Below are 25,676 nucleotides of genomic sequence, written 5' to 3' on the forward strand. Positions count from 1 at the left end.
ATGTCTGTGTAGGTGATTGTGTCTCACGAATTACCTCTCTTTCTCCCAGGTCTCCCCATGTCCGTGAGCCGTCGGCTGCGGCTTTGCGGCACCCCACCCCTAGAGTGGTCTGTAGCTGCAGTTCGGACCCCGTGATCCCTCCCCTCTCCTGCCCCCCCCCCTCCCTCCCCATCCCCATCCCCCCCTCCTCCTCCCTCCCCCCGTTCCCCTCCTCATCGCTGTGCAGGACGTCATGAGCATAGTAATCGCGCTGGGAGTCACCACACCAGAAACGTCCTACTCAGATATGGCTGCTGGATCAGAGTGAGTACCGGGCGGGGTGGAGTGGGTGGCGGGCGGGCGGGGTGGAGGGTGTACCGGGCGGGTGGAGGAGAGAGGAGGTGTGAGGGTGAGAATGCACGCATCCTTCTTCACCTTCTAGAAATAGACTTGTCAACTATGGTGAAAGTCTTTCTCTTGCATTGTAAAAATAAACAAGGTGGAAAAACCTTGAACTGATGCACTCAACCACCACATACATCACATACTGTAACTGAATAGTGATGATGCCAAGGCTAAATCAGACAAGTATTGAAATAGGAGCCCAACAGTCCACTGTTCTGCTGAACACTGTGAAGAAATGTCCATAGAAACCACAGATGAAATGGACCTGAACCCAGCGCTGCTGCTACACTGTAGGTGGGACAGATGAAATGGACCTGAACCCAGCGCTGCTGTAGGTGAGACAGATGAAATGGACCTGAACCCAGCACTGCTGTAGGTGGGACAGATGAAATGGACCTGAACCCAGGGCTGCTGTAGGTGAGACAGATGAAATGGACCTGAACCCAGCACTGCTGTAGGTGGGACAGATGAAATGGACCTGAACCCAGCACTGCTGTAGGTGAGACAGATGAAAGGGACCTGAACCCAGCGCTGCTGTAGGTGAGACAGATGAAATGGACCTGAACCCAGCACTGCTGCTACACTGTAGGTGAGACAGATGAAATGGACCTGAACCCAGCACTGCTGTAGGTGGGACAGATGAAATGGACCTGAACCCAGCACTGCTGTAGGTGAGACATGAAATGGACCTGAACCCAGCACTGCTGCTACACTGTAGGTGAGACGGATGAAATGGACCTGAACCCAGCACTGCTGCTACACTGTAGGTGAGACGAATTAAATGGACCTGAACCCAGCACTGCTGTAGGTGAGACAGATGAAATGGATCTGAACCCAGCACTGCTGTAGGTGAGACATGAAATGGACCTGAACCCAGCACTGCTGCTACACTGTAGGTGAGACGGATGAAATGGACCTGAACCCAGCACTGCTGCTACACTGTAGGTGAGACGAATGAAATGGACCTGATCCCAGCGCTGCTGTAGGTGGGACAGATGAAATGGACCTGAACCCAGCGCTGCTGTAGGTGAGACAGATGAAATGGACCTGAACCCAGCACTGCTGTAGGTGGGACAGATGAAATGGACCTGAACCCAGCACTGCTGTAGGTGAGACAGATGAAATGGACCTGAACCCAGCACTGCTGTAGGTGAGACGGATGAAATGGACCTGAACCCAGCACTGCTGTAGGTGGGACAGATGAAATGGACCTGAACCCAGCACTGCTGTAGGTGAGACAGATGACTGAGCTTCTATGGAATGTAGCTGGATCAGGCCTCCTTCCCCCTCTCCATACATGTCTTCTCCTCCTTCTTCTCCCCAGCCAACCTGACTCGGGGATTTCACTTCACATGAAAACAATGATAAGCAGACAAGACATTTACAAAAAGATCTCCTGCTGGGATGTAATATGTTCTTGTTTGAGATGGATCATTATGACATTTGAGATGATAGTTATGCAGCACTTTGTGCACCTGGACTATAGTTGTTAGGTGAAAGACGAGGTTGTTCTCCTCTCCCACCGAGACCTCTGCTAAAGGGCAAGGGGGGAGGTGCATAACGCGCCAGGCATCATGGCGGCCGACATTCCATTTCCTGAATGGTCATCATTCTCCCAGGCTTTCCTTGGTTCTTGGGGGATGTTTTGGGCTGTGGTGCCATCTAGTGTACAGAACAGGCCTGGGAGATTTCACCTGCTGGTTGTTTACAAGCTTAGCTGCTGTATAAGTGGTTGACAAAATGGCTTTCACCATAGTTAGACTAAATGTTTAGTCTTTCTAGATAAAATGTTTCTTCTAACTTGTCCCATTATCTGGTTGTCTTTCTATCTTTAACTTCTCTACTTTCTCCTGCTCTCTCTCGCTCGCACTCTCAGCCCTGAGTCAGTGGAAGCAAGTCCTGCTGTGAACGAGAAAAACTACCCCAACCACAACTGTGGGAGTGCACACAGTCATGGGTATCGGGGACTACCATATACTGTGAGTACACGGCTCTCCTCTATCACTATTAGTCTCTGTTCTATACTTAAATATCTACCTTCACTCTAATTATATTCTCTGTTCTATACTTAAATATCTACCTTCACTCTAATTATAGTCTCTGTTCTATACTTAAATATCTACCTTCACTCTAATTATAGTCTCTGTTCTATACTTAAATATCTACCTTCACTCTAATTATAGTCTCTGTTCTATACTTAAATATCTACCTTCACTCTAATTATAGTCTCTGTTCTATACTTAAATATCTACCTTCACTCTAATTATAGTCTCTGTTCTATACTTAAATATCTACCTTCACTCTAATTATAGTCTCTGTTCTATACTTAAATATCTACCTTCACTCTAATTATAGTCTCTGTTCTATACTTAAATATCTACCTTCACTCTAATTATATTCTCTGTTCTATACTTGAATATCTACCTTCACTCTAATTATCGTCTCTGTTCTATACTTAGATATCTACCTTCACTCTAATTATAGTCTCTGTTCTATACTTAAATATCTACCTTCACTCTAATTATATTCTCTGTTCTATACTTAAATATCTACCTTCACTCTAATTATATTCTCTGTTCTATACTTAAATATCTACCTTCACTCTAATTATAGGCCAGTCTTTGTTATACACTTAGTTATCAATATTTCGGTCAAGTACCTTTTTGTAAGAGAATACTTCTGGACTTTTTGCAGAAAACTAAATGAATTAGTCAGTGTACGAGCATGTAAAGCCAGTACGGCTGCATGTGGAATCTTAGGTCAGAGACGAAGGATTATCCCTCACAACACGGCAGTCTCACGTATCTAGACAAACCAAACAAATTAAAGTCAGAGCAATGTTGGAACTGTAAAGCTGCTTGACCTTTCACACAGCGCCACCTTGCGTTTTCAGCTAACAGGTTGTATTGTCATGTACCATTTGGTTTGTCCTCATTTTCATTCGTCTTCCATTTTCCGTTTCCTCTTCCTCCTTTTTTTGTGCCTGAACACCTGTTGTTTGAAGATGCAACAGTCTTCCGTTGTGTGTTGTCAGGATCACAACTATGGCGCGCCCCCTCCCCCCACCCCACCCGCCTCCCCGCTCTCCCAAACCATCATTCCCCGCATGGAGCTCAACCACGCCTCCCGCTACCATGACAACGCCACCAATGGCGGCCAGGAGGAGAACTCTGCCGACAGCGAAAGCTCGTCAGAGGAGGACGGTGCTGTGGCCAGCTGGTGCCACTGCAGCCTGACGCAGGACGGCTTCCTCATCAAGTGCGAGAGCTGCAGGTGAGAGAACGTGTTTCTGAATACACTCTGTTGATGTGTAGAAGTGCCAGGTGATTTTATACATGTTAGCTATATTTGTGTGCGTCACCTCTTCTATTTGTCTTACATGAATACACAGACATAGTATAAGTCATATATTGATATAGCAGATCTGCAATTTCCTGTTTGTAATATTGTTCTGTGATTTCAGGGGGCTGGACAGGAGGAAAGGACTGTATGGCCAACGCAGGAAACCAGAAAATGTATCAGGTATTGTGAAGGTTACTTGAAACAGACTGCATTACATACATCTTAATGTCCGTCTTCCAAGTATGGAACACACATACAGCCACAACATTAATGCTTTGGCAGTACATACAGATGAAGTCAGAAGTTTACATACTTAGACATTAAAACTCGTTTTTCAACCACTCCACAAATTTCATGTTAACAAACTATAATTTTGGCAAGTCGGTTAGGACATCTACTTTGTACATGACACAAGTCATTTTAACAACAATTGTTTACAGACAGATTATTTCACTTATAATTCACTGTATCACAATTCCAGTGGGTCAGAAGTTTACATACGCTAACACGGAACCCAAACCGGCTGCGTGCGTGCGCCATCGTGCATACATTTTATTTTGTCCCCCGACACCAAACAAGATCACGACACGCAGGTTAAAATAACAAAACAAACTCTAAACCAATTACATTAATTTAGGGACAGGTCGAAAAGCATTAAATATTTATGGCAATTTAGCTAGCTAGCTTGCACTTGCTAGCTAATTTGTCATATTTAGCTAGCTTGCTGTTGCTAGCTAGCTTGCACTTGCTAGCTAATTTGTCCTATTTAGCTAGCTTGCTGTTGCTAGCTAATTTGCCCTATTTAGCTAGCTTGCTGTTGCTAGCTAATTTGCCCTATTTAGCTAGCTTGCTGTTGCTAGCTAATTTGTCCTGGGATATAAACATTAGGTTGTTATTTTACCTGAAATGCACAAGGTCCTCTACTCCGCCAATCCACACATAAAACGGTCAACCGAAGCGTTTCTAGTCATCTCTCTTCCTTCCAGGCTTTTTCTTCTCTTGACTTTATGTTGCGATTGGCAACTTTCATAAATTAGGTGCATTACCCCCACTGACCTCGTTCGTCTTTCAGTCACCCACGTGGGTATAACCAATGAGGAGATGGCACGTGGGTACCTGCTTCTATAAACCAATGAGGAGATGGGAGAGGCAGGACTTTCAGCGCGATCTTCTATTTTAGCCCTTGGCAACGCAGACGCTCGTTGGTGCGCACGAGCAGTGTGGGTGCAATAATTGAATAACAGATTTCTTTTGCAACGCTCACACACGCGACGCGGGCGGTGTAGTCAGCCTGTTAGTTGACTGTCCGTTTAAACAGCTTGGAAAATTCCAGAAAATGATTTAATGGCTTTAGAAGCTTCTGATAGGCTAATTGACATCATTTGAGTCAATTGGAGGTGTACCTGTGGATGTATTTCAAGGCCTACCTTCAAACTCAGTGCCTCTTTGCTTGACATCATGGGAAAATCAAAAGAAATCAGCCAAGACCTCAGAATTTTTTTGTTGTTGACCTCCACAAGTCTGGTTCATCCTTGAGAGCAGTTTCCAAACGCCTGAAGGTACCACGTTCATCTGTACAAACAATAGTACGCAAGTATATACACCATGGGACCACGCAGCCGTCATAACGCTCAAGGAGACGCGTTCTGTCTCCTAGAGATAAACGTACTTTGGTGTGAAAAGTGCAAATCAATCCCAGAACAGCAGCAAAGGACATTGTGAAGATGCTGGAGGAAATAGGTACAAAAGTATCTATATCCACAGTAAAACGAGTCCTATATCGACATAACCTGAAAGGCCGCTCATCAAGGAAGAAGCCACTGCTCCAAAACCGCCATAAAAAAGCCAGACTATGGTTTGCAACTGCACATGGGGACAAAGATCGTACTTTTTGGAGGAATGTTCTTTGGTCTGATGAAAGAAAATGTTGCTGTTTGGCCATAATGACCATCGTTATGTTTGGAGGAAAAAGGGGGAGGTTTGCAAGCCGAATAACACCATCCCAACCGTGAAGCACGGGGTTGGCAGCATCATGTTGTGGGGGTGCTTTGCTGCAGGAGGGACTGTTGCACTTCACAAAATAGATGGCATCATGAGCTTGGGAACATTATGTGGATATATTGAAGCAACATCTCAAGACATCAGTCAGGAGTTAAAGCTTGGTCGCAAATGGGTCTCCCAAATGGACAATGACTCCAAGCATACTTCCAAAGTTGTGGCAAAATGGCTTAAGTACAACAAAGTCAAGGTATTGAAGTGGCCATCACAAAACCCTGACCTCAATCCCATAGAAAATGTGTGGGCAGAACTGAAAAAGCGTGTGCGAACAAGGAGGCCTACAAACCTGACTCAGTTACACCAGCTCTGTCAGGAGGAATGGGCCAAAACTCACCCAACTTATTGTGGGAAGCTTGTGGAAGGCTACCTGAAACGTTTGACCCAAGTTAAACAATTTAAAGGCAATGCTACCAAATACTAATTGATGTATGTAAACTTCTGACCCACTGGGAATGTGATGAAAGAAATAAAAGGTGAAATAAATAATTCTCTCAACTATTATTCTGACATTTCACATTCTTAAAATAAAGCGGTGATCCTAACTGACCTAAAACAGGGAATCTTTACCAGGATTAAATGTCAGGAATTGTGCAAAACTGAATTTAAATGCATTTGGCTAAGGTGTATGTAAATTTCCAACTTCAACTGTACATATATTTTTCCACTTGGCCTCAACCTCATGTAAACGCCATGGGCCAGTTTTCCTGGACACAGATTAAGCATAGGCCTGGACTAAGAAGATCAAAGCAGAATCTCTATTGAAGTAGCTTTTTAGTACTGGACTAGGCTTAATATTAGTCCGAGAAACCGAAGTGATCACTGTTGATGGGCCAGGTACCTGTGCATGCTCAAGTCTCTCTTCTTGTTTCTAGTGGGCGAGAGCAGTGCCACGGAGAGCGGCGACGAGGAGGTGTCGCCCGCCACAGTGTCCTACACGGCGACACAGCACACGCCCACCAGTATCACGCTCACTGTCAACCGCGTCAAGCGGAACAAGTCCAAGAAGAGGAAGAAGAGCACGGAGAAGGCCCATGTAGCGCCCAAGGGAAAGAAGATCAAGGTTGGTACTAGGAAGCGAGGGCCCAATTAACACTGCAAAGAGTCCCACCTGTGTGCTAAATGCGAGGCATGCCAGGCAAAAGTGACGTGCTAAATGTAGTGCTAGTGGAAGGTGCAGGACCCACGTGGGCTAAATGTAGTGCTAGTGGAAGGTGCCAGACACACGTGAGCTAAATGTAGTGCTAGTGGAAGGTGCCAGACCCACGTGAGCTAAATGTAGTGCTAGTGGAAGGTGCCAGACCCACGTGAGCTAAATGTAGTGCTAGTGGAAGGTGCCAGACCCACGTGAGCTAAATGTAGTGCTAGTGGAAGGTGCCAGCCGCCACGTAGGCTAAATGTAGTGCTAGTGGAAGGTGCCAGACCCACGTGAGCTAAATGTAGTGCTAGTGGAAGGTGCCAGACCCACGTGAGCTAAATGTAGTGCTAGTGGAAGGTGCCAGACCCACGTGAGCTAAATGTAGTGCTAGTGGAAGGTGCCAGACCCACGTGAGCTAAATGTAGTGCTAGTGGAAGGTGCCAGACCCACGTGAGCTAAATGTAGTGCTAGTGGAAGGTGCCAGCCGCCACGTAGGCTAAATGTAGTGCTAGTGGAAGGTGCCAGACCCACGTGAGCTAAATGTAGTGCTAGTGGAAGGTGCCAGACCCACGTGAGCTAAATGTAGTGCTAGTGGAAGGTGCCAGCCGCCACGTAGGCTAAATGTAGTGCTAGTGGAAGGTGCCAGCCGCCACGTGGGCTAAATGTAGTGCTAGTGGAAGGTGCCAGCCGCCACGTGGGCTAAATGTAGTGCTAGTGGAAGGTGCCAGCCGCCACGTGGGCTAAATGTAGTGCTAGTGGAAGGTGCCAGCCGCCACGTGGGCTAAATGTAGTGCTAGTGGAAGGTGCCAGCCGCCACGTGGGCTAAATGTAGTGCTAGTGGAAGGTGCCAGCCGCCACGTGGGCTAAATGTAGTGCTAGTGGAAGGTGCCAGCCGCCACGTGGGCTAAATGTAGTGCTAGTGGAAGTTGCCAGCCGCCACGTGGGCTAAATGTAGTGCTAGTGGAAGGTGCCAGACCCACGTGGGCTAAATGTAGTGCTAGTGGAAGGTGCCAGCCGCCACGTGGGCTAAATGTAGTGCTAGCAACGATAAGTGTTGACAAATGCCACACGAGCAAAGTTTGAAAAGGGTCTGAGTGTGCAAATGCATAACTCGCAGCTAGCAAGAGGACCAAGATCGCAAAGTTTCCTATTTAACTTGCTGAGAAGGCTGATCTGACCGTACTCGTATATGTAATTCATAGTTTGATCAGATGATACTCGTGACCGGAAAAAACTGAAGGGTTTTAATATGCCCAAGTAGATGTTGTCAAAATGAAAGTTTTCTTTTTTTTTTTAAGATCACAGGTAATTACTGAGTAAAAATCGTATCAGGAAAATGACTACTTGGCACACCCCAGCTTGGCACACCCCTATTATCGACCTCTAGAAGCCAAGAGAGGAGTTGCAGTCTTTTTCTAGTGGCAGAAATAGTTATTTTTGGTACGTTATTTTAGATTAAACTCAAATGTCTAAACGTTGAATACAGACTCTCTGAAACTGTGTAAACATTGTGAGTGGACTCTGAAATGTGGTCAATACGTTGAGTAAACAAGCGTCTGTCTTTACAGGCCTTCAGAGAGGGTTCTAGAAAGTCCATGAGGATGAAGGTAAGATTCCTTCATTCCTGAGGATCTTCTGTTTAGTTATTTACCAATGTATACTACTACACATTTGAACTTCACAGCGTTATTGTATAGTGGCTTGTGAAAGTATTCACTCCCCTTGCCATTTTTCCTATTTTGTTGCCTTACAACCTGGAATTAAAATATATTTTGGGGGGGATTTGTATCATTTGATTTACACAACATGCCTACCACTTTGAAGATGCAAAATATTTGACTTTGTGAAACAAACAAGAAATAAGACAAAAAAACTGAACTTGAGCGTGCATAACTATTCAACCCCTCCAAAGTCAATACTTTGTAGAGCCACCTTTTGCAGGAATTACAGCTGCAAGTCTCTTGGGATATGTCTCTGTAAGCTCGGCACATCTAGCCACTGGGATTTTTGCCCATTCTTCAAGGCAAAACTGCTCCAGCTCCTTCAAGTTGGATGGGTTCCGCTGGTGTATAGCAATCTTTAAATCATACCACAGATTCTCAATTGGATTGAGGTCTGGGCTTTGACTAGGCCATTTCAAAACATTTAGATGTTTCCCCTCCTTGTTGTTCTGCTGGAAGGTGAACCTTTGTCCCAGTCTCAAATCTCTGGAAGACTGAAACAGGTTTCCCTCAAGAATTTCCCTGTATTTAGCGCCAGCCGTCATTCCTTCAATTCTGACCAGTTTCCCATGGGGATGTTGTTCTCGGGGTGATGAGAGGTGTTGGGTTTGTGGCAGACATAGCGTTTTCCTTGATGGCTAAAAAGCTACATTTTAGTCTCATCTGACCAGAGTACCTTCTTTCATATGTTTGGGGAGTCTCCCACATGCCTTTTGGCGAACACCAAACGTGTTTACTTATTTTCTTCTTTAAGCAATGGCTTTTTTCTGGCCACTCTTCCGTAAAGCCCAGCTCTGTGGAGTGTACGACTTAAAGTGGTCCTATGGACAGATACTCCAATCTCCGCTGTGGAGCTTTACAGCTCCTTCAGGATTATCTTTGGTCTCTCTGGTGCCTCTTTGATGAATGCCCTCCTTGCCTGGTCCGTGGGTTTAGGTGGGTGGCCCTCTCTTGGCAGGTTTGTTGTGGTGCCATATTCTTTCAATGTTTTAATAATAGATTTTGGGGTCTCTGTGGGATGTTCAAAGTTTCTGATATTTCTTTATAACCCAACAGTGATCTGTACTTCTCCACAACTTTTTCCCTGACCTGTTTGGAGAGCTCCTTGGTCTTCATGGTGCCGCTTGCTTGCTGGTGCCCCTTGCTTAGTGGTGTTGCAGACTCTGGGGCCTTTCAGAACAGGTGTATAAACTCAGCAAAAAAAGAAACGTCCTCTCACTGTCAACTGCGTTTATTTTCAGCAAACTTAACATGTGTAAATATTTCTATGAACATAAGATTCAACATCTGAGACAAACTGAACAAGTTCCACAGACATGTGACTAACAGAAATTGAATAATGTGTCCCTGAACAAAGGGGGGGTCAAAATCAAAAGTAACAGTCAGTATCTGGTGTGGCCACCAGCTGCATTGAGTACTGCAGTGCATCTCCTCATGGACTGCACCAGATTTGCCCGTTCTTGCTGTGAGAACACTGACATTCCTGTCTTGCAGGAAATCACGCACGGAACGAGCAGTATGGCTGGTGGTATTGTCATGTTGGAGGGTCATGTCAAGATGAACCTGCAGGAAGGGTACCACATGAGGGAGGAGGATGTCTTCCCTGTAACGCACAGCGTTGAGATTGCCTGCAATGACAACAAGTTCAGTCCGATGATGCTGTGACACACCGCCTCAGACCATGATGGACCCTCCATCTCCAAATCGATCCTGCTCCAGAGTACAGGTCTCGGTGTAACGCTCATACCTTCGACCATAAACGCAAATCCGATCATAACCCCATGTGAGACAAAACCGCAACTCATCAGTGAAGAGCACTTTTTGCCAGTCCTGTCTGGTCCAGCGATGGTGGGTTTGTGCCCATAGGCGACGTTGTTGCCGGTGATGTCTGGTGAGGACCTGCCTTAAAACAGGCCTTCAAGCCCTCAGTCCAGCCTCTCTCAGCCTATTGTGGACAGTCTGAGCACTGATGGAGGGATTGTGCGTTCCTGGTGTAACTCAGGCAGTTGTTGTTGCCATCCTGTACCTGTCCCGCAGGTGTGATGTTCAGATGTACCGATCCTGTGCAGGTGTTGTTACACGTGGTCTGCCACTGCGAGGGCGATCAGCTGTCCGTCCTGTCTCCCTGTAGCGCTGTCTTAGGCGTCTCACAGTACGGACATTGCAATTTATTGCCCTGGCCCCATCTGCAGTCCTCATGCCTCCTTGCAGCATGCCATGCAGATGAGCAGGGACCCTGAGCATCTATCTTTTGGTGTTTGTCAGAGTCAGTACAAAGGCCTCCTTAGTGTCCTAAGTTTTCATAACTGTGACCTTAATTGCCTACTGTCTGTAAGCTGTTAGTGTCTTAACGACCGTTCCACAGGTGCATGTTCATTAATTGTTTATGGTTCATTGAACAAGCATAAGAAACAGTGTTTAAACCATTTACAGTGAAGATCTGAAGTTATTAGAATTTTTACGAATTATCTTTCAAAGACAGGGTCCTGAAAAAGAGACTTTTCTTTTTATGCTGAGTTTATATTCTGAGATCATGTGACACTTAGATTGCACACAGGTGGACTAATTATGTGACTTCTGAAGGTAATTGGTTGCACTAGATCTTATTTAGGGGCTTCATAGCAAAGGGGGTGAATACATATGCACGCACCACTTTTCCGCAGAAAATATTTTTTCAATTTCTTGAAACAACTTATTTTTCACTTCACCAATTTGGACTATTTTGTGTGTCCCAATTACATGAAATCCAAATAAAAACCCATTTAAATTACAGGTTGTAATGCAACAAAATAGGAAAAAGGCCAAGGGGGATGAACACTTTTGCAAGGCACTATATGGGGTAAGGACTAAATCTTGTCATCAGTGCCACTTTGTGTTGCACCAGGAATCTATTGAGTGACCTATGTTCCATTGAGCATAACACAAAGACACCCGTCACCTTATTATGACACGGTGCATGTGATCTAGAACACAGTGCATTACCCAGGCACCCACCCATGATAACACATGCGTCTCTAAACACTTTGACATGGTATGGCTCCAAAGCAAGAAGAAACACGTTGTAGACCTGAAATGGACATTTTTGAAAAAGGTCTTCCCTGTACGAAGGTGAATATTTTTTTTTTTTTAAGTGTGTTTATTTTTAACACGACACTGCTCTGGAGTAAACACTCTCCTCCCACCCTCCCCCAGAACTCCACGACGGAGGCCAGCGCAGTGGACGAGACTACAGTGGAGGGCTGGGAGAGCCGCATCCGCCAGTGGACGGACCAGTACGAGGAGGCTACAGCCAACCAGTACAGCGCCGATGTCCAGATGCTGCTCCAGCTGCACCGTGCCGTTACCGCCGAGGGCGTGGCGAGTGAGACTACCTCACCGGCCCAGGTCAACGCCTCGGCGGACGCCATGGACACAATTAACCGTACAGAGCTGGCGTGCAACAATACGGTGCTGGGCTCTCAGATGCAGTTACAGCTGGGGCGGGTGACGCGTGTGCAGAACCACAGGAAGATCCTGCGGGCGGCAAGGGATCTAGAGCCAGACACCCTGATCATCGAGTACCGGGGCAAGGTCATGCTGAAACAGCAGTTTGAGGTCAACGGACACTTCTTCAAAAAGTATGCGTTCTCTGAAATAAGGCAAAATATTCATACGCTGTGGAAGAATTGTGTTAAACTGCGCCAGTGTTTTAAAAATGTTTTATGGAGGAAATGTATGCTGTATTCAGGATAAACATTAGCACTGTAAAATATTATGCAAAAATGCACATTTTGACATTATTTTGACTTTTTTTAGGCCCTACCCCTTTGTGCTGTTCTACTCCAAATTCAACGAGGTGGAGATGTGCGTGGACGCGCGGACGTTTGGGAATGATGCACGCTTCATCCGGAGGTCCTGCACGCCCAACGCAGAGGTCAGCCATCTTGGTTTTGGTTTTGTTTTCTTCAAGAAAGGCATTGGGTGCATCTCAATCGTCTCTCCCTCTCATCTCTGGTCGTTAGTTCAGTTCACTCATCTCAGGTGAATTTAGGTCAGTCAATCAATCAAATGTATTTATGAAGCCCTTTTTACACCAGCAGATGTCACAAAGTGCTGTACAGAAACCCAGCCTAAAACCCCAAACAGCAAGCAATGCAGATGTAGGTCTCACCTATCCAGATCTCTGATGTCATCGTAGATGAAGGAAAGGAGATTAGGAGAGCAGGCCACTCAGGACTATTGAGACGTACCCTTCTTGAGGGAAATGGATACAGTTATGATCTCCTAGCTAGAAGACACGCCTTCTGTCTCCTCTCCAGGTTCGGCATATGATCGCCGAGGGCATGATCCACCTCTGTGTCTACGCTGTCACGCAGATCCCCAGAGACGCAGAGGTCACCATCGGCTTTGACTATGACTTCAATAGCTGGTCAGTGTCAATTATATCTATAAAAGCATTTTTACATCAGCAGTTGTCACAAATCACACAAAAGACTGTTTCTCTTGTCTGTCTCTTGACTCCAAAGTGTCCAGCATCTTTGGGGTTCAGAAAAGTGTGATCAAAATCCTATGTATTATCATTATTACAGTAACTATAAGGTGGACTGTGCCTGCCACAAGGACAACCAGCAGAACTGCCCTGTGCAGAAGCATAACCAGAACCCGCGCGAGTCCCTAGGCTGCCCCGTCACGGGGTCACTACCCTCCCAGCTCCCAGGGCACACGGGGGCAGAGACGCGGCGGCGGAAGGCCCGGCGGAGAGAGATAGAAGGGTCAGGCGGCGGCCCAGGACCGGGCGGGATGTCGGATGACAGTAACCAGCCACCCGAGGAGACTGGTGAGGTCCGGGAGACGCTGCAGGGCAACGGCAGCCTGGGCAACAGCGATGTTGAGGTATGTGTGAATCTTGGTGCAAAGGTGTGTGTGTGTATACAGGCTGTTAATGGTGAGGTGTGGTGTGGCAGTTTGTAATGGAATGTGGTGCTGTCCCACTAAGACACATTGGGGTGTATCCACTGTGTAGTGAAAATGTCCCACATTTAACCTTCACATGACCCAACAAAGGGCCTTGGTACCGGTCGTAGAAAAAATAACTTCACTGGATTTTGAAATACTAAAATTGATTCTAGAACACATTTGGGGGTTGGTAAGCTGGGCTGCTATTTTTAAATGGATTATTACAGGGAAGAGTCTTATTACTGTGTATGTGTGTTACAGGAGGGCCTCCTCAAGCAGGAGGAAGGAGAGGAGGGCGAGCTGGACCAGAACGGAGTCCTCATCTCCAGTAGACAGGTATATGCTGCATACATCACCGCTTTGACATCAATTCCTGTTACACTGACCAACCCACTGTCATAATATGGAATCGTAGTATTAGTCTTCAGTTCGTAATCTACCCTCTCTCTCTCTGTAGAAGAAGACGTCTACCACAGGGGGCATAGATGAGCCCAAACAGGAGGGCCTGGAGTGCGAGGAGTGGAGCAGAGGGAACCCGGGGAGTAACCCCACACCCCACCAAGCAGGGGTGGGGATAAGCACCCGTCGTGCAACTTACGCCACTGTGAGTCGGACTTCCCTCCCCCTTAGCGCCACATTCTCTTTTTGAACTTTGTGTCCAATTATCCAATTTAATTTATCCCTTAACAGAATCTCCCTCTCGGTCTCCAGGAACCCTCCTTAGCAGCCGACGCAGACAAGACCCAGACATCCGCCGCTCCCCTCCCGGCCCCCCTTGCTCCCCCCAAGCCTCCTCCGGCCCGCTCCTCCAAACCCCGGCCTAAGAGCCGTATCTCGCGCTACCGCTCCAGCTCGTCGCAGCGCGCCCGGCGCCAGCGGCAGGCCCTGGCCCAGCAGCAGGCGGCCCTGGAGCAGGGGGCGGCGGCTGAGATGCAGGAGAGCCCCCTGGGGGCCCCTGGTTCAGAGCTGGGCCTGGTGGACGGAGCACTGGGAGTCGGGCAGGTCTTAGACGGAGAAGGCCTGAGTGCTCTGAACAAGGGCAACCTGCCCAAGACCAAGAAGGTGAGAGGGATGGGCCTGGCTTCCAACCACCTTTTTGGGGATTTAATCATTATTATTAATTGACCCTTTATTAAACCAGGAGAACTCTTTTGAGGTTAAGAACCTCTTTTTCCTTTCTGAATTACAGATTTATAGGCTAATATCAACACAATACAAATATCACATACAAACTTGACAATTTGTCCCTAAAAAGTCTCCCCCCACCCTCCAGTATCTGGTGACAGAGTGGCTGAATGACAAGGTGCTGGACAAAGCAGCCCAGCAGGAGGTGCCCACGGTGGAGCGGCAGCTGCGCATCACCACCGACCCCACGGTGCTGGCCACCACCCTCAACATGCTGCCGGGCCTGACGGCCTCGCCGCTCATCTGCACAGCGCCCAAGCACTACGTGCGCTTCGGCTCGCCCTTCAACCCTGAGCGCCGGCGCCGGCCCGTCAGCGTGGACGCAGCCTACGGATCCTTCAAGAAGGTACCGGGGGAGACAGTTGTGGGAGTTGTCATAAAGTCGGTTATGGGTTGAATGGAGAATAGGGTAGATGGGGAAATGTAGTGTAGCAGGTGCTCGAGAAGGAGGGGCCTGTTGGAAGTGTATGCATCCCAATAATCTCTCCTTTCCCCTAAAGTGTGCACTTGTTCACTTCCCTTCATAAATGTGAAAGACTTTCAGTATATTGTCTCAGGCTGATATCTATTTGTATCTGTGTTCAGAGATGGATCCAACAGGCCCAGTGCGAGAGTGGGCCGTGCTCGGGAGGCCTGGAGGACGGCACCGAGTCCACCTCCTCTCACCACAGTAACAGCAGCAGCTCCACCCCCAACCCTTTCAAAGCAGGTATCTGCCACTTTTTGGTCTCCTAACAAGTCTAGCAGGGTTTGTAATCTAGGACAGATCTGATTTCAAATACGTTGAGAATTCGTTTTAGGCTGGGTTTGCACTTTTTGAACTTTTCTATTGGTTCCACTTCAACAGGCAAACTCAATGAAGCACAGATACAATATTTGAAAGGATTTTTAATCGTTTTTTGAAGCCACGTCTGGTGTAGTGTTCTTGCAGTTGGAGGTTATGTGAAATTGATCTCAAAATAAATGTTGATTCAACATAGTTTAATAACCAATTGTTTTACCTACTTTGTCCTAATTAGTCAGCCATGCACGTCATTTAATTTAAATTAACTTAACACCAAATGAAGATCCTTTTAATCATCGGCATAAGCTGACACCTGTCACAGAGATAATCTGAGGCTATTGCTTTCTTTCCGCTCGCCGCTAAAAAGAACTGGCGGCGCCCCCCAAGAAGCGGCGGTCCATTTACGGCCCGGAGGCGGAGGCGGCTCCACCACTTCCCGGCTCAGAAGAACACAGTCTGCTACTGAGGCCCTTGTCACCCATCACGCCCCCGTTGCCCTCAGACCACCCCCTACGCAGCCCCGCCTCCTACACCGCCCCCGCCCTGCTGGGTCGTTACGGCGACGAGGAGCACCGGCTGTCCAATGGCTACTCACCGCTGCCCTCGCTGCCCACCAGCCGCTGCAACACGCCGCTGCAGTTTGAGGTACTGGGGACACGGAGAACGCCCCTAGAACACACACACACATATGACATACTGAAATACACATATATGACATACTGAAATACACACACATATGACATACTGAAATACACACACACACACATATATGACATACTGAAATACACACACATATGACATACTGAAATACACACACATATGACATACTGAAATACACACACATATGACATACTGAAATACACACACATATGACATACTGAAATACACACACACATGACATACTGAAATACACACACACATATGACATACTGAAATACACACACACACATATGACATACTGAAATACACACACACATATGACATACTGAAATACACACACACATATGACATACTGAAATACACACACACACATGACATACTGAAATACACACACACACATATGACATACTGAAATATACACACACACATATGACATACTGAAATACACACACACATATGACATACTGCAATGCACACACATATGACATACTGCAATGCACACACACACACATATGACACACTGCAATACACACACACACACACATATGACATACTGAAATACACATGACATACTGAAATACACACACGCACACACACACACACACACATGACATACTGAAATACACACACGCACACATATATATGACATACTGAAATACACACACATATGACATACTGAAATACACACACACACACACATACAAAACGATGGGCCACCCGAACAGGAAAATTCAGCATTGAACTACAGTGCATATACATGGTTGTTTTCACTGTGCTACCTATCTGTTTCTAGTAGTATTTAATGTCTCCTTCTTTCCTACCCATCCAGAACATATCGTCTCCAGAGGCCTCTCCTGTGCACAGGCCGGAGTCCATCTCTCCAGAGGTAGGTACCCCACAGAGCCAGAGCAGCTGTCAGAGCACTACATGACATTCACTTTAGTCTCACGGGACAGGGAACACGGGCCGGAGTCCATCTCTCCAGAGGTAGGTACCCCACAGAGCCAGAGCAGCTGTCAGAGCACTGAAGCCAGGGCTACATGACATTCACTTTAGTCTCACGGGACAGGGAACACGGGCCGGTGAGGCCAGTGTTCATCTTGTAACTCTGTCCTCCTCTGCTCCACCTATAGCCGTGCCTGCGGCCAGACTTTGACGCCCAGTGCTGCGCCCTGCAGTTTCCAGACCTCTCCCTGTCCTCGGGCCTGGAGAGCCCCGTGCCCGCCATGTCGGATGACTTCACTCTCCTCTCGGCAACGGGGCCTCCTCCCGACACACAGGGGCCGCTCACCCCTTTGGCACCGGGTACCCCGTCCGAATCGCCCCAGCAGGCCAGAGAGCAGAGCTTCAGGACGGAGTTCAACCTCATCTACACCTGCTCTCCGCTCAACGCCAACCTGGGAAACCCCGCTGCCCCCACCGACAGGCGCATCAGCCAATCAGAGGGCAGCTATTCCCCGGCCGAGTCATTCTACAGCACCGTGAGTGGCCAGGGGATCCTGGCAGAGGCGGGGTCTGACTCGCTGTCGCCCTACGGCGAGCCGCACTATGGCGGCAGCTACCCGGATGGAGGCACGCCACCCCACCACACCAGCAACCCACCACAGAAGAAGAAGGCAAGTCCTCCAACTCGCTCAACATCTTCCTGCTTTAGTTTTTTTCCCCCTCAGAAATGAAACTGTTAATGAAGATATTTCTGTTCGAAATACATTTCCAAATGGGGGTACGATAGGTAAGTCATGTCTGTAGTGGTAGTGTGGAAGTAGTGCCTACATGCTTATTGGAATAAAGTCTGAATTTGAGTGGAGAGGGATATTGAGACTGTGGTATGAAAATTGAAAGGATACTCATTCATTGTGTGGTCTTTACTTGCTTTGTGTTTTCTATTCACTATGTGTCAAATAGATGAATTGGTCTCAGTGACTCCACATCAACATAATTAAATCAAAATAGACCTGGGGTAATTATTTTCCAAAAAACCTACATCGGTTTGTTTTATTTTGACAAATTGTTACATTTATCTTTTGTATTGTCTGTCAGTTGGCTGCATGGACTTTCAGCTAGCTGTCTTTAGAAAGGAATAATACGGGGCTTCTAGAATGATTTCTACATTTGTCTTTCTGTATGTGTACTGTCTCCTACTGCAGCTAGCCCAACAGGTTGTGTTGTCCACCCTGTCACTCCCCCTACATTTGTCTTTCTGTATGTGTACTGTCTCCTACTGCAGCTAGCCCAGCAGGTTGTGTTGTCCACCCTGTCACTCCCCCTACATTTGTCTTTCTGTATGTGTACTGTCTCCTACTGCAGCTAGCCCAACAGGTTGTGTTGTCCACCCTGTCACTCCCCCTACATTTGTCTTTCTGTATGTGTACTGTCTCCTACTGCAGCTAGCCCAACAGGTTGTGTTGTCCACCCTGTCACTCCCCCTACATTTGTCTTTCTGTATGTGTACTGTCTCCTACTGCAGCTAGCCCAACAGGTTGTGTTGTCCACCCTGTCACTCCCCCTACATTTGTCTTTCTGTATGTGTACTGTCTCCTACTGCAGCTAGCCCAACAGGTTGTGTTGTCCACCCTGTCACTCCCCCTACATTTGTCTTTCTGTATGTGTACTGTCTCCTACTGCAGCTAGCCCAACAGGTTGTGTTGTCCACCCTGTCACTCCCCCTACATTTGTCTTTCTGTATGTGTACTGTCTCCTACTGCAGCTAGCCCAACAGGTTGTGTTGTCCACCCTGTCACTCCCCCTACATTTGTCTTTCTGTATGTCTCCTACTGCAGCTAGCCCAACAGGTTGTGTTGTCCACCCTGTCACTCCCCCTACATTTGTCTTTCTGTATGTCTCCTACTGCAGCTAGCCCAACAGGTTGTGTTGTCCACCCTGTCACTCCCCCTACATTTGTCTTTCTGTATGTCTCCTACTGCAGCTAGCCCAACAGGTTGTGTTGTCCACCCTGTCACTCCCCCTACATTTGTCTTTCTGTATGTCTCCTACTGCAGCTAGCCCAACAGGTTGTGTTGTCCACCCTGTCACTCCCCCTACATTTGTCTTTCTGTATGTGTACTGTCTCCTACTGCAGCTAGCCCAACAGGTTGTGTTGTCCACCCTGTCACTCCCCCTATGCTCCTCCTGAAACCTTTGCCAAGTCTTTCTTCCACTGTTTTTTCCAAGGCAGAGGGCCATCCTGCAATCCGTTAGTCTGCTGACAGGACAGCCAGGTTACCAGGCTATAGCAGTAAGACGTGAATACAAGACAGTACAAAATATGGTGAATATTTCCATACGACCATTTAGAAGTGTGCATGTAAATATTGTTTTGCATTTGCATACAAACCCCACCCCCGTCCGCCAAACCCCCCCCCCTCTCCAAAAACGTACCATGAGTATCATCCATTTATCTAAACATCTCTATATCTGAAACATGGTCACCCCATCGGCTCGGAGTGCCATACGAGGCTGATGGTTCATGATATCATCATCAGCCTGTCGAGGTTGGGCCAGGCCTTGCTGGCTTCACTGGCCGTTCGTCTACGGTCCACCTCATCCATAGTTCTGTCCTCCTCTACCTGCATCCTCTTTCACCAGCCTTGACCACGCCCAAGTCAGATCATACCAGCAGTATGGCCAATTCCCATCTAAGAACCATACCTAAGGGTCCAAGGACAATCAGAAGGCCCATAAAATAAGCCTTTGGAGCCTGAAGCTGTTCTAAGGGCCCAATTGGGATCAAAAGGCCCTAACAAATACAGTGGTCCTCAGATCCTAGTGCGTGGCCATTCTTCAAGTCCTAAGGCCCTGATGGCAACCCTAAGGGTCTAGGTGGGGCCCACTGAGTGCCTCCCCCTACCCTTCTCTCAGCCCTCTTTTGGTTCAGCTCACCGCACCCCGATAGCCCTGATATCAGAGTGTCTTTTCAGCCAGCCTGCTCCATATCTCTCACCCCCCATCCCCCGGACCCTCCTTAAGTCTCCTGCCTTTGCCATGACAACATTCCGCCGGACTGTTCTCGCTCATTGTCTCTGAGTGTGGCTGAATGTACAGGACTGTTCTCTCTCATTGTCTCTGAGTGTGGGTATGTGTACTGTAGTGGGTGTGGGTGTGTGTACCGTAGTGGGTGTGTGTACCGTAGTGGGTGTGTGTACCGTAGTGGGTGTGTGCACCGTAGTGGGTGTGGGTATGTGTACCGTAGTGGGTGTGGGTACCGTAGTGGGTGTGGGTATGTGTACCGTAGTGGGTGTGGGTACCGTAGTGGGTGTGGGTATGGGTACCGTAGTGGGTGTGGGTATGTGTACCGGTGTGGGTATGTGTACCGGTGTGGGTATGGGTACCGTAGTGGGTGTGGGTATGGTACCGTAGTGGGTATATGTACCGGTATGGGTACCGTAGTGGGTATGGGTACCGTAGTGGGTGTGGGTATGGGTACCGTAGTGGGTATGGGTACCGTAGTGGGTGTGGGTGTGGGTACCGTAGTGGTTCCGTTTCGTGTCTGACCTCACAGTAGTTGCTTTGTGTGATGTTTCATTTGACGATGATGATGATGATGATGACGACAACGACCAGTTGCCTGTGCTGATGTTAGGTTTTGACCGTTACTAACTATCCATAAAGCACAGAAAGGCTTCAAAAGCAAACAGAAGGTTGGTGCATGAACATGATTGCTTCCCGATCCTGGTAATGGCACTGATACCAATACTCTGGTACAAATATGTACTTTGTTTACCGTTCTGCAGGTGGGTTGTCCAGAGCACTGTAAGGTCAGAGGGCTGAAGCTATACTGGATAGTTTCTTTGTCTTTTGTCATATGACTCGTTCCAATGGTCATCCCTCCCAAGGTATAGGTTGTTTTCTTGTTGTACCTATCAACTTCAGATAACCACGCCAACAGAGGATGAGGTTGACCAATCATAGAACAAAATAGAACTTCCAGGATGGTAGAAGTATTAAATCGTTGACCAGACTCTACACAGTCTTCGCAATGGGTCCGACAGAGATTAGTTTGCGTTGCTCTCTACGTTACGTAGTTGTACGTACTTTTGTGCTGCTGAATTTTTGGACCGCCACTCAGATGGAGCGCGGTAGCTCTGACATCACTGTGGAGAGCCCTTTAGGGTTTGGGAACATTTAGGATGTTTGGTCTTTTGGACAATCAGTTGGTAACATGTAAGCGAATGTACATTCAAGGTAGAGTCATCTTAATAGTCGATATGATGCATGAGGTTGTCTGTCCATACTGCTCTGGTGATTGATAAGTGTCACAATGCAACCAGTGGTATTGTTTGACACCATGACGTGTGTAACCTCATGGCACTAAGCCTGTACATATGGCTGAGTGGTTCTTTTCCCTCAACTCCTCAGGTGTCTCTGCTGGAGTACCGTAAGAGGAAGCAGGGGAGCAGCAGGGACCCCGACAATGGTGGCAGCTCCCTGGGCACCCGCCTCGGCTCCGTCTGTCCCAGCGCCGAGTCCCCCAGAGGCCCCCATTCCCTCCACTTGCAGCCCTCGTCCTCCCCCCACAGCTCCTTCTCCTCCCCCCCCCAGATGGAGGAGGTGAGCCCCCCAGATAACCACAGCACCACCTCCCACGCCCTGGGACCACCACAGCAACAGCAGCCCAGGGATCAGGAGGGCACCAGCCACTGGTAAGACTAGATATCTCTCACAGTACTTTGTTCCCTGTCACTGTTTTCAGACATATCCACCTTTGCTGTCCCACCTTTTTTATGTTGTGAGGTTGACTGGTGTTTGAGACGATTTGCTTGGTAAGGTGGGACCATTAGCAGCCTGAGCCCCGTGCGGTGTCTCCAGACGTAGCCAGCTCATCTGAACAGAAACCCCGAGTGTGATTGAACGTACTGTACATGACGGTGTTGGTGTTGTGCTTTGATCCAGGATGGTGCCCACGACGGTAGAGCGGCTGAGGGAGGGCCAGGGCGTCTTAGAGCGTGTACTGAGGGGCTCCCTCAAGATGGACCGCGTGCTGAAGAGGACGGATGGCTCGGCTGCTGACAAGGACCCTGGTACTGTACTCGTTTTCACATGAATGTGGCCTAGTAGAAAATTCAATAACCAGATGTCCACGTTATTGTCTGAAATATAGACTTCTAGGTGTGTTTAGGCTAAAGTCCAGGTTTGTCTTGTCTGAAATGTAGATATCTAGCCTAGTTTGAAACACAGACGGTTGCTGAATTCAGAGGTTGAGGTTTCAGGGAATGTTCATGCATGTACCATCTGTTCTCCTGTTAAGCTTGTGTCCTGTTGTGTGTAATCCCAGATACAGACCGGTATGAGATCCAGACAGTTCCTCTGGCCTCTCCCATGAGGAGCCCACAGAGATACAGCCCGTCTGTCTACACGTACCAGGTATTGTCCTACGTCATTTGAGAATTTAGTGTTTTGTCTGGGCTGGTTCTTGTTTTGTCTGGGCTGGTTCTTGTTTTGTCTGGCGGTGTAATCATTTCTTAAGTTTTGCAACGAAAACTAGCCTTTCTGTTGGACAGGCTCACCAAACCGGGAGAGACCTACCTGAATCTGTCCAATAGAAACGCTAGAATTAAAAAAAAAAAATGTTTTGTTACTGTTTTGATTACACCTGGTTTTTTTTGGGGGGGGGGGGTGTTAATTTGTTTGAGGTGTGTACTGGGTGTCAGGTTAATGATAAGTCATTTATATGTGTTGTCATTGTAAGGTGCAGCCCCCCTTATCGGAGAGCCACCAGCAGACAGTGGACAGTCCGACCTTCCTTCAGCAGAGGGCGTCCTCTCCATTCCATGGCTCCTACAGCCCCTCGGCCCCCCTTCCCTCAGTTCAGGGCTTCTACCCTCGCCTGTCTCAAGACCACTCGCAGCATCATCCACATCAGCCCCTCAACTCCCCGTCCTCCTTCCCCAACCAGACCACCTCCTCTGCAGACTCAGCCCTATGTGGGGCTTCCAGACCACCAGGAGGCGCTCTGCACCAGTCGAGCGGCAGCAGCAGTATGGACGGGTCCCACGCGTACAGCGCCGGGAGCCAGCTAAAAGCCAGCCTCTTGAACAGCGGGTTGTCAGGGTCTCCTACCCCTGGCTCCAGGGCTCACGGCAACCCTAAAACAGACTTGGGCGCCAGTGTGGCAGGGAACCACACCTCCAGACTGAGCCAGCAGCTGGCGTCCCGGAGCCTGAAACCAGGCAGCCCCGGGCAGGCGGTGCTGCAGGCCGGCTCCAGGCTCCTGGTGGCCACCGCCGGCCAACACTACCCGCAGCGCGGGGCACCACTCAGTCCGTTCCAGCACCCCCCCATACAGGGGCCGGGTGTAAGGACACAGTCAGGAAGCTTTTAGGATGTTGTGTTTGTGTGTGTGTTTTTGCGTGAGAGTGAGTGAAATGGCGTACCTCCTCTCCTAAACCCTCTGGAGAAACAAGGCTTGGGGAAATGTACAGACCTCAGAGGAGCCACGACTCTGCTTCTTGTATTTCTCCTTATTTTCTGTCTTTCTTTTTGCGGAAAACAATTGACTGTGTTCTGCGTCTAGCTAATCGAGGAACTTCAACATCCTCAAGGAATCATTGGAAAAAGAGGAAGAAAATACATGTTCAACAAAAAAGAGAAATCATTTGTAATTTGAAATGACCCTGACATGAACAGACTGTAAAACAGGCAGAGGAGATGGTGAAACTCAACCATGAGTATCTGGACAAAGTGTTTTTGAAGAAATGTACCTGTTGTTTTGGTACTTGGTTTGATAATGCTGAGATGGCAGCAGAGATTTTGTTGCGGTAACTTTTTGTTATTTGGCCAGCAGCAGGGTCAGTCCTGCAGTATACATGTGTTTCGTTTGGAAAGGGTAAACCATACCAGCAAGAGCGTGTGTGTATCATACGTTATAAAGATGCAGAGAGGGTGGCAGTCATGAGCTCCCTAAAAATCATTCCATATGATTTCCAACTTTTTGTGTAAAATGTTTTTCTGAAAACTCTTGATCTGTATTTCACTGTTCTTTGATTTCCTTCCCCACTTGACTGTTTTGATTTGCTTTATTGCTACTTCACAGTAGATTTGCTATATTCTACTTGAGTCAAACAGATCTTGTAATTCATGGTGCTGCAGTTGTTTTAAGTTATTTACAGTTAAATCCAGTTATGTTTCCCACAAATCGGTTGATTGAACTCGCCATCTGTAATTTGGAATCAAACTTTTGCCAGAAATGCATCCTAGTAATCGTTAAAACCTTTTTGTGCTGGAATGCAGGGACAGAGTGAGAAGTAAGAATATATATATATATATTTTTTTTTTACTCCGTTGTTGGGTTTGTCGTCTCTTTTGAATCCTGTCGGATTATTTTTATCAAAACGTATTGAGAATATATTTTTTCTCTCCTTCTGACCATTCCTTGCATTCCGTATGCCACCTAAGAAAACAGGATGGTTTGAACGGTATAAAAAAAAAAGCTGCTGTGTTCTCCTTATTTTTTGCTGCTTCAAAAAGTTTCACTTTCCACAGAATGCTGTACCCCCATTTTATTAGGGTCCTCACCAACTGAATACTAAACAAAAAGATGAAAATCACAACGCGAAATTAGTCATGTGCCATGACCACAGCATTGGGACTTTTAATCAACGTTAAATGACATTGCTGATGCACGCTGGGAGTTGTAGTACCCTAGTGACAGGAAGATGGAAATCATTCAGACTGGACGTTCTAATTTGGTTGAGAGTAAATGTCTTTGGGGCCCCAGGAACCACACTTGGGGCTTCGGACAGAGGGACTGGCCAGCTTGACCGGACACTTGACCTTTCTTCTTATTGCTTCATCCACAGACGTAAGGTACTCACTTGTTACATGAATGTTTAACAGAAGACTTCTGAGAAATGTCACCCAAAATTACCAGCACCTTAAGTTAAGAAATAACCCCTAAAATGAAACAAAAACGACAATGTATGATCATGTGTACTTGTATAAAATGTGTTAAACTGTAAAAAGAGAAATATAGTACACTAAATTTGACGCATGATATTTCTTTTCTGGGACTGACAGATGGTCAGATTGGGATGATTACGTCTGTTGACAAAGTCTTTGTTTTTGCTCTTCACTTTTGACTCCCAGAGAAATTGGACACTGCATTCTTTGGGGGGGGAATGACGTTTAACTCGTTTTTGTTTTATTTTTTACACAACATAGTGGTGACTATGTGGACTCCCCCATCCAAAAGATAAAAAAGCAGAAGAGATGTAATGCATTTTCATAATAAAATACTGATGATAATGTATTTAGAAAAATTGCCATGTTGATATTTCATGCACTATGGTATGGTACCCGTTCCCAAAAACCTGTTGAAGAAATAGTGAACATTTCTTTACACAATATATAACACTGCCATGTTTTATTTGAAATGATTGATTATATACTGTACACTCAGTGAAATATCTCCTTAGCCTGACAAACAGTCAACGGGTGAGGCTAGGGAGTCACCCTGTAAGGCTGAGAAACTCCACAG

At 47.2% G+C, this 25,676-nt stretch overlaps 1 protein-coding gene across 4 annotated transcripts; it reads left to right on the forward strand.

Annotated features, from left to right (window-relative positions):
* Positions 1-178: 178 nt before the first annotated feature.
* On the forward strand, positions 179-25,458 carry LOC115150138 (histone-lysine N-methyltransferase SETD5). 4 transcript variants are annotated; one of them, XM_029693099.1, is made up of 23 exons: positions 179-303; positions 2,261-2,363; positions 3,389-3,657; positions 3,848-3,906; positions 6,657-6,844; positions 8,488-8,526; positions 11,833-12,257; positions 12,436-12,553; positions 12,939-13,048; positions 13,209-13,512; positions 13,837-13,911; positions 14,033-14,179; positions 14,287-14,637; positions 14,849-15,106; positions 15,346-15,469; positions 15,912-16,189; positions 17,034-17,090; positions 17,338-17,820; positions 19,380-19,472; positions 21,560-21,843; positions 22,094-22,221; positions 22,476-22,564; positions 22,890-25,458. In XM_029693099.1, exons 1-23 carry the CDS (start codon positions 233-235, stop codon positions 23,520-23,522), a joined length of 4,686 nt encoding a protein of 1,561 aa, XP_029548959.1. In that variant the 5' UTR covers positions 179-232; the 3' UTR covers positions 23,523-25,458. The 4 variants fall into 4 exon arrangements, with proteins under 4 accessions (XP_029548959.1, XP_029548960.1, XP_029548961.1 ...); XM_029693100.1 differs by having other exon boundaries at positions 22,896-25,458; XM_029693101.1 differs by having other exon boundaries at positions 3,419-3,657.
* The last annotated feature ends 218 nt before the right edge of the window (positions 25,459-25,676 follow it).

Source organism: Salmo trutta, chromosome 16, assembly GCF_901001165.1.
Source record: "Salmo trutta chromosome 16, fSalTru1.1, whole genome shotgun sequence".
NCBI lineage: Eukaryota > Metazoa > Chordata > Actinopteri > Salmoniformes > Salmonidae > Salmo > Salmo trutta.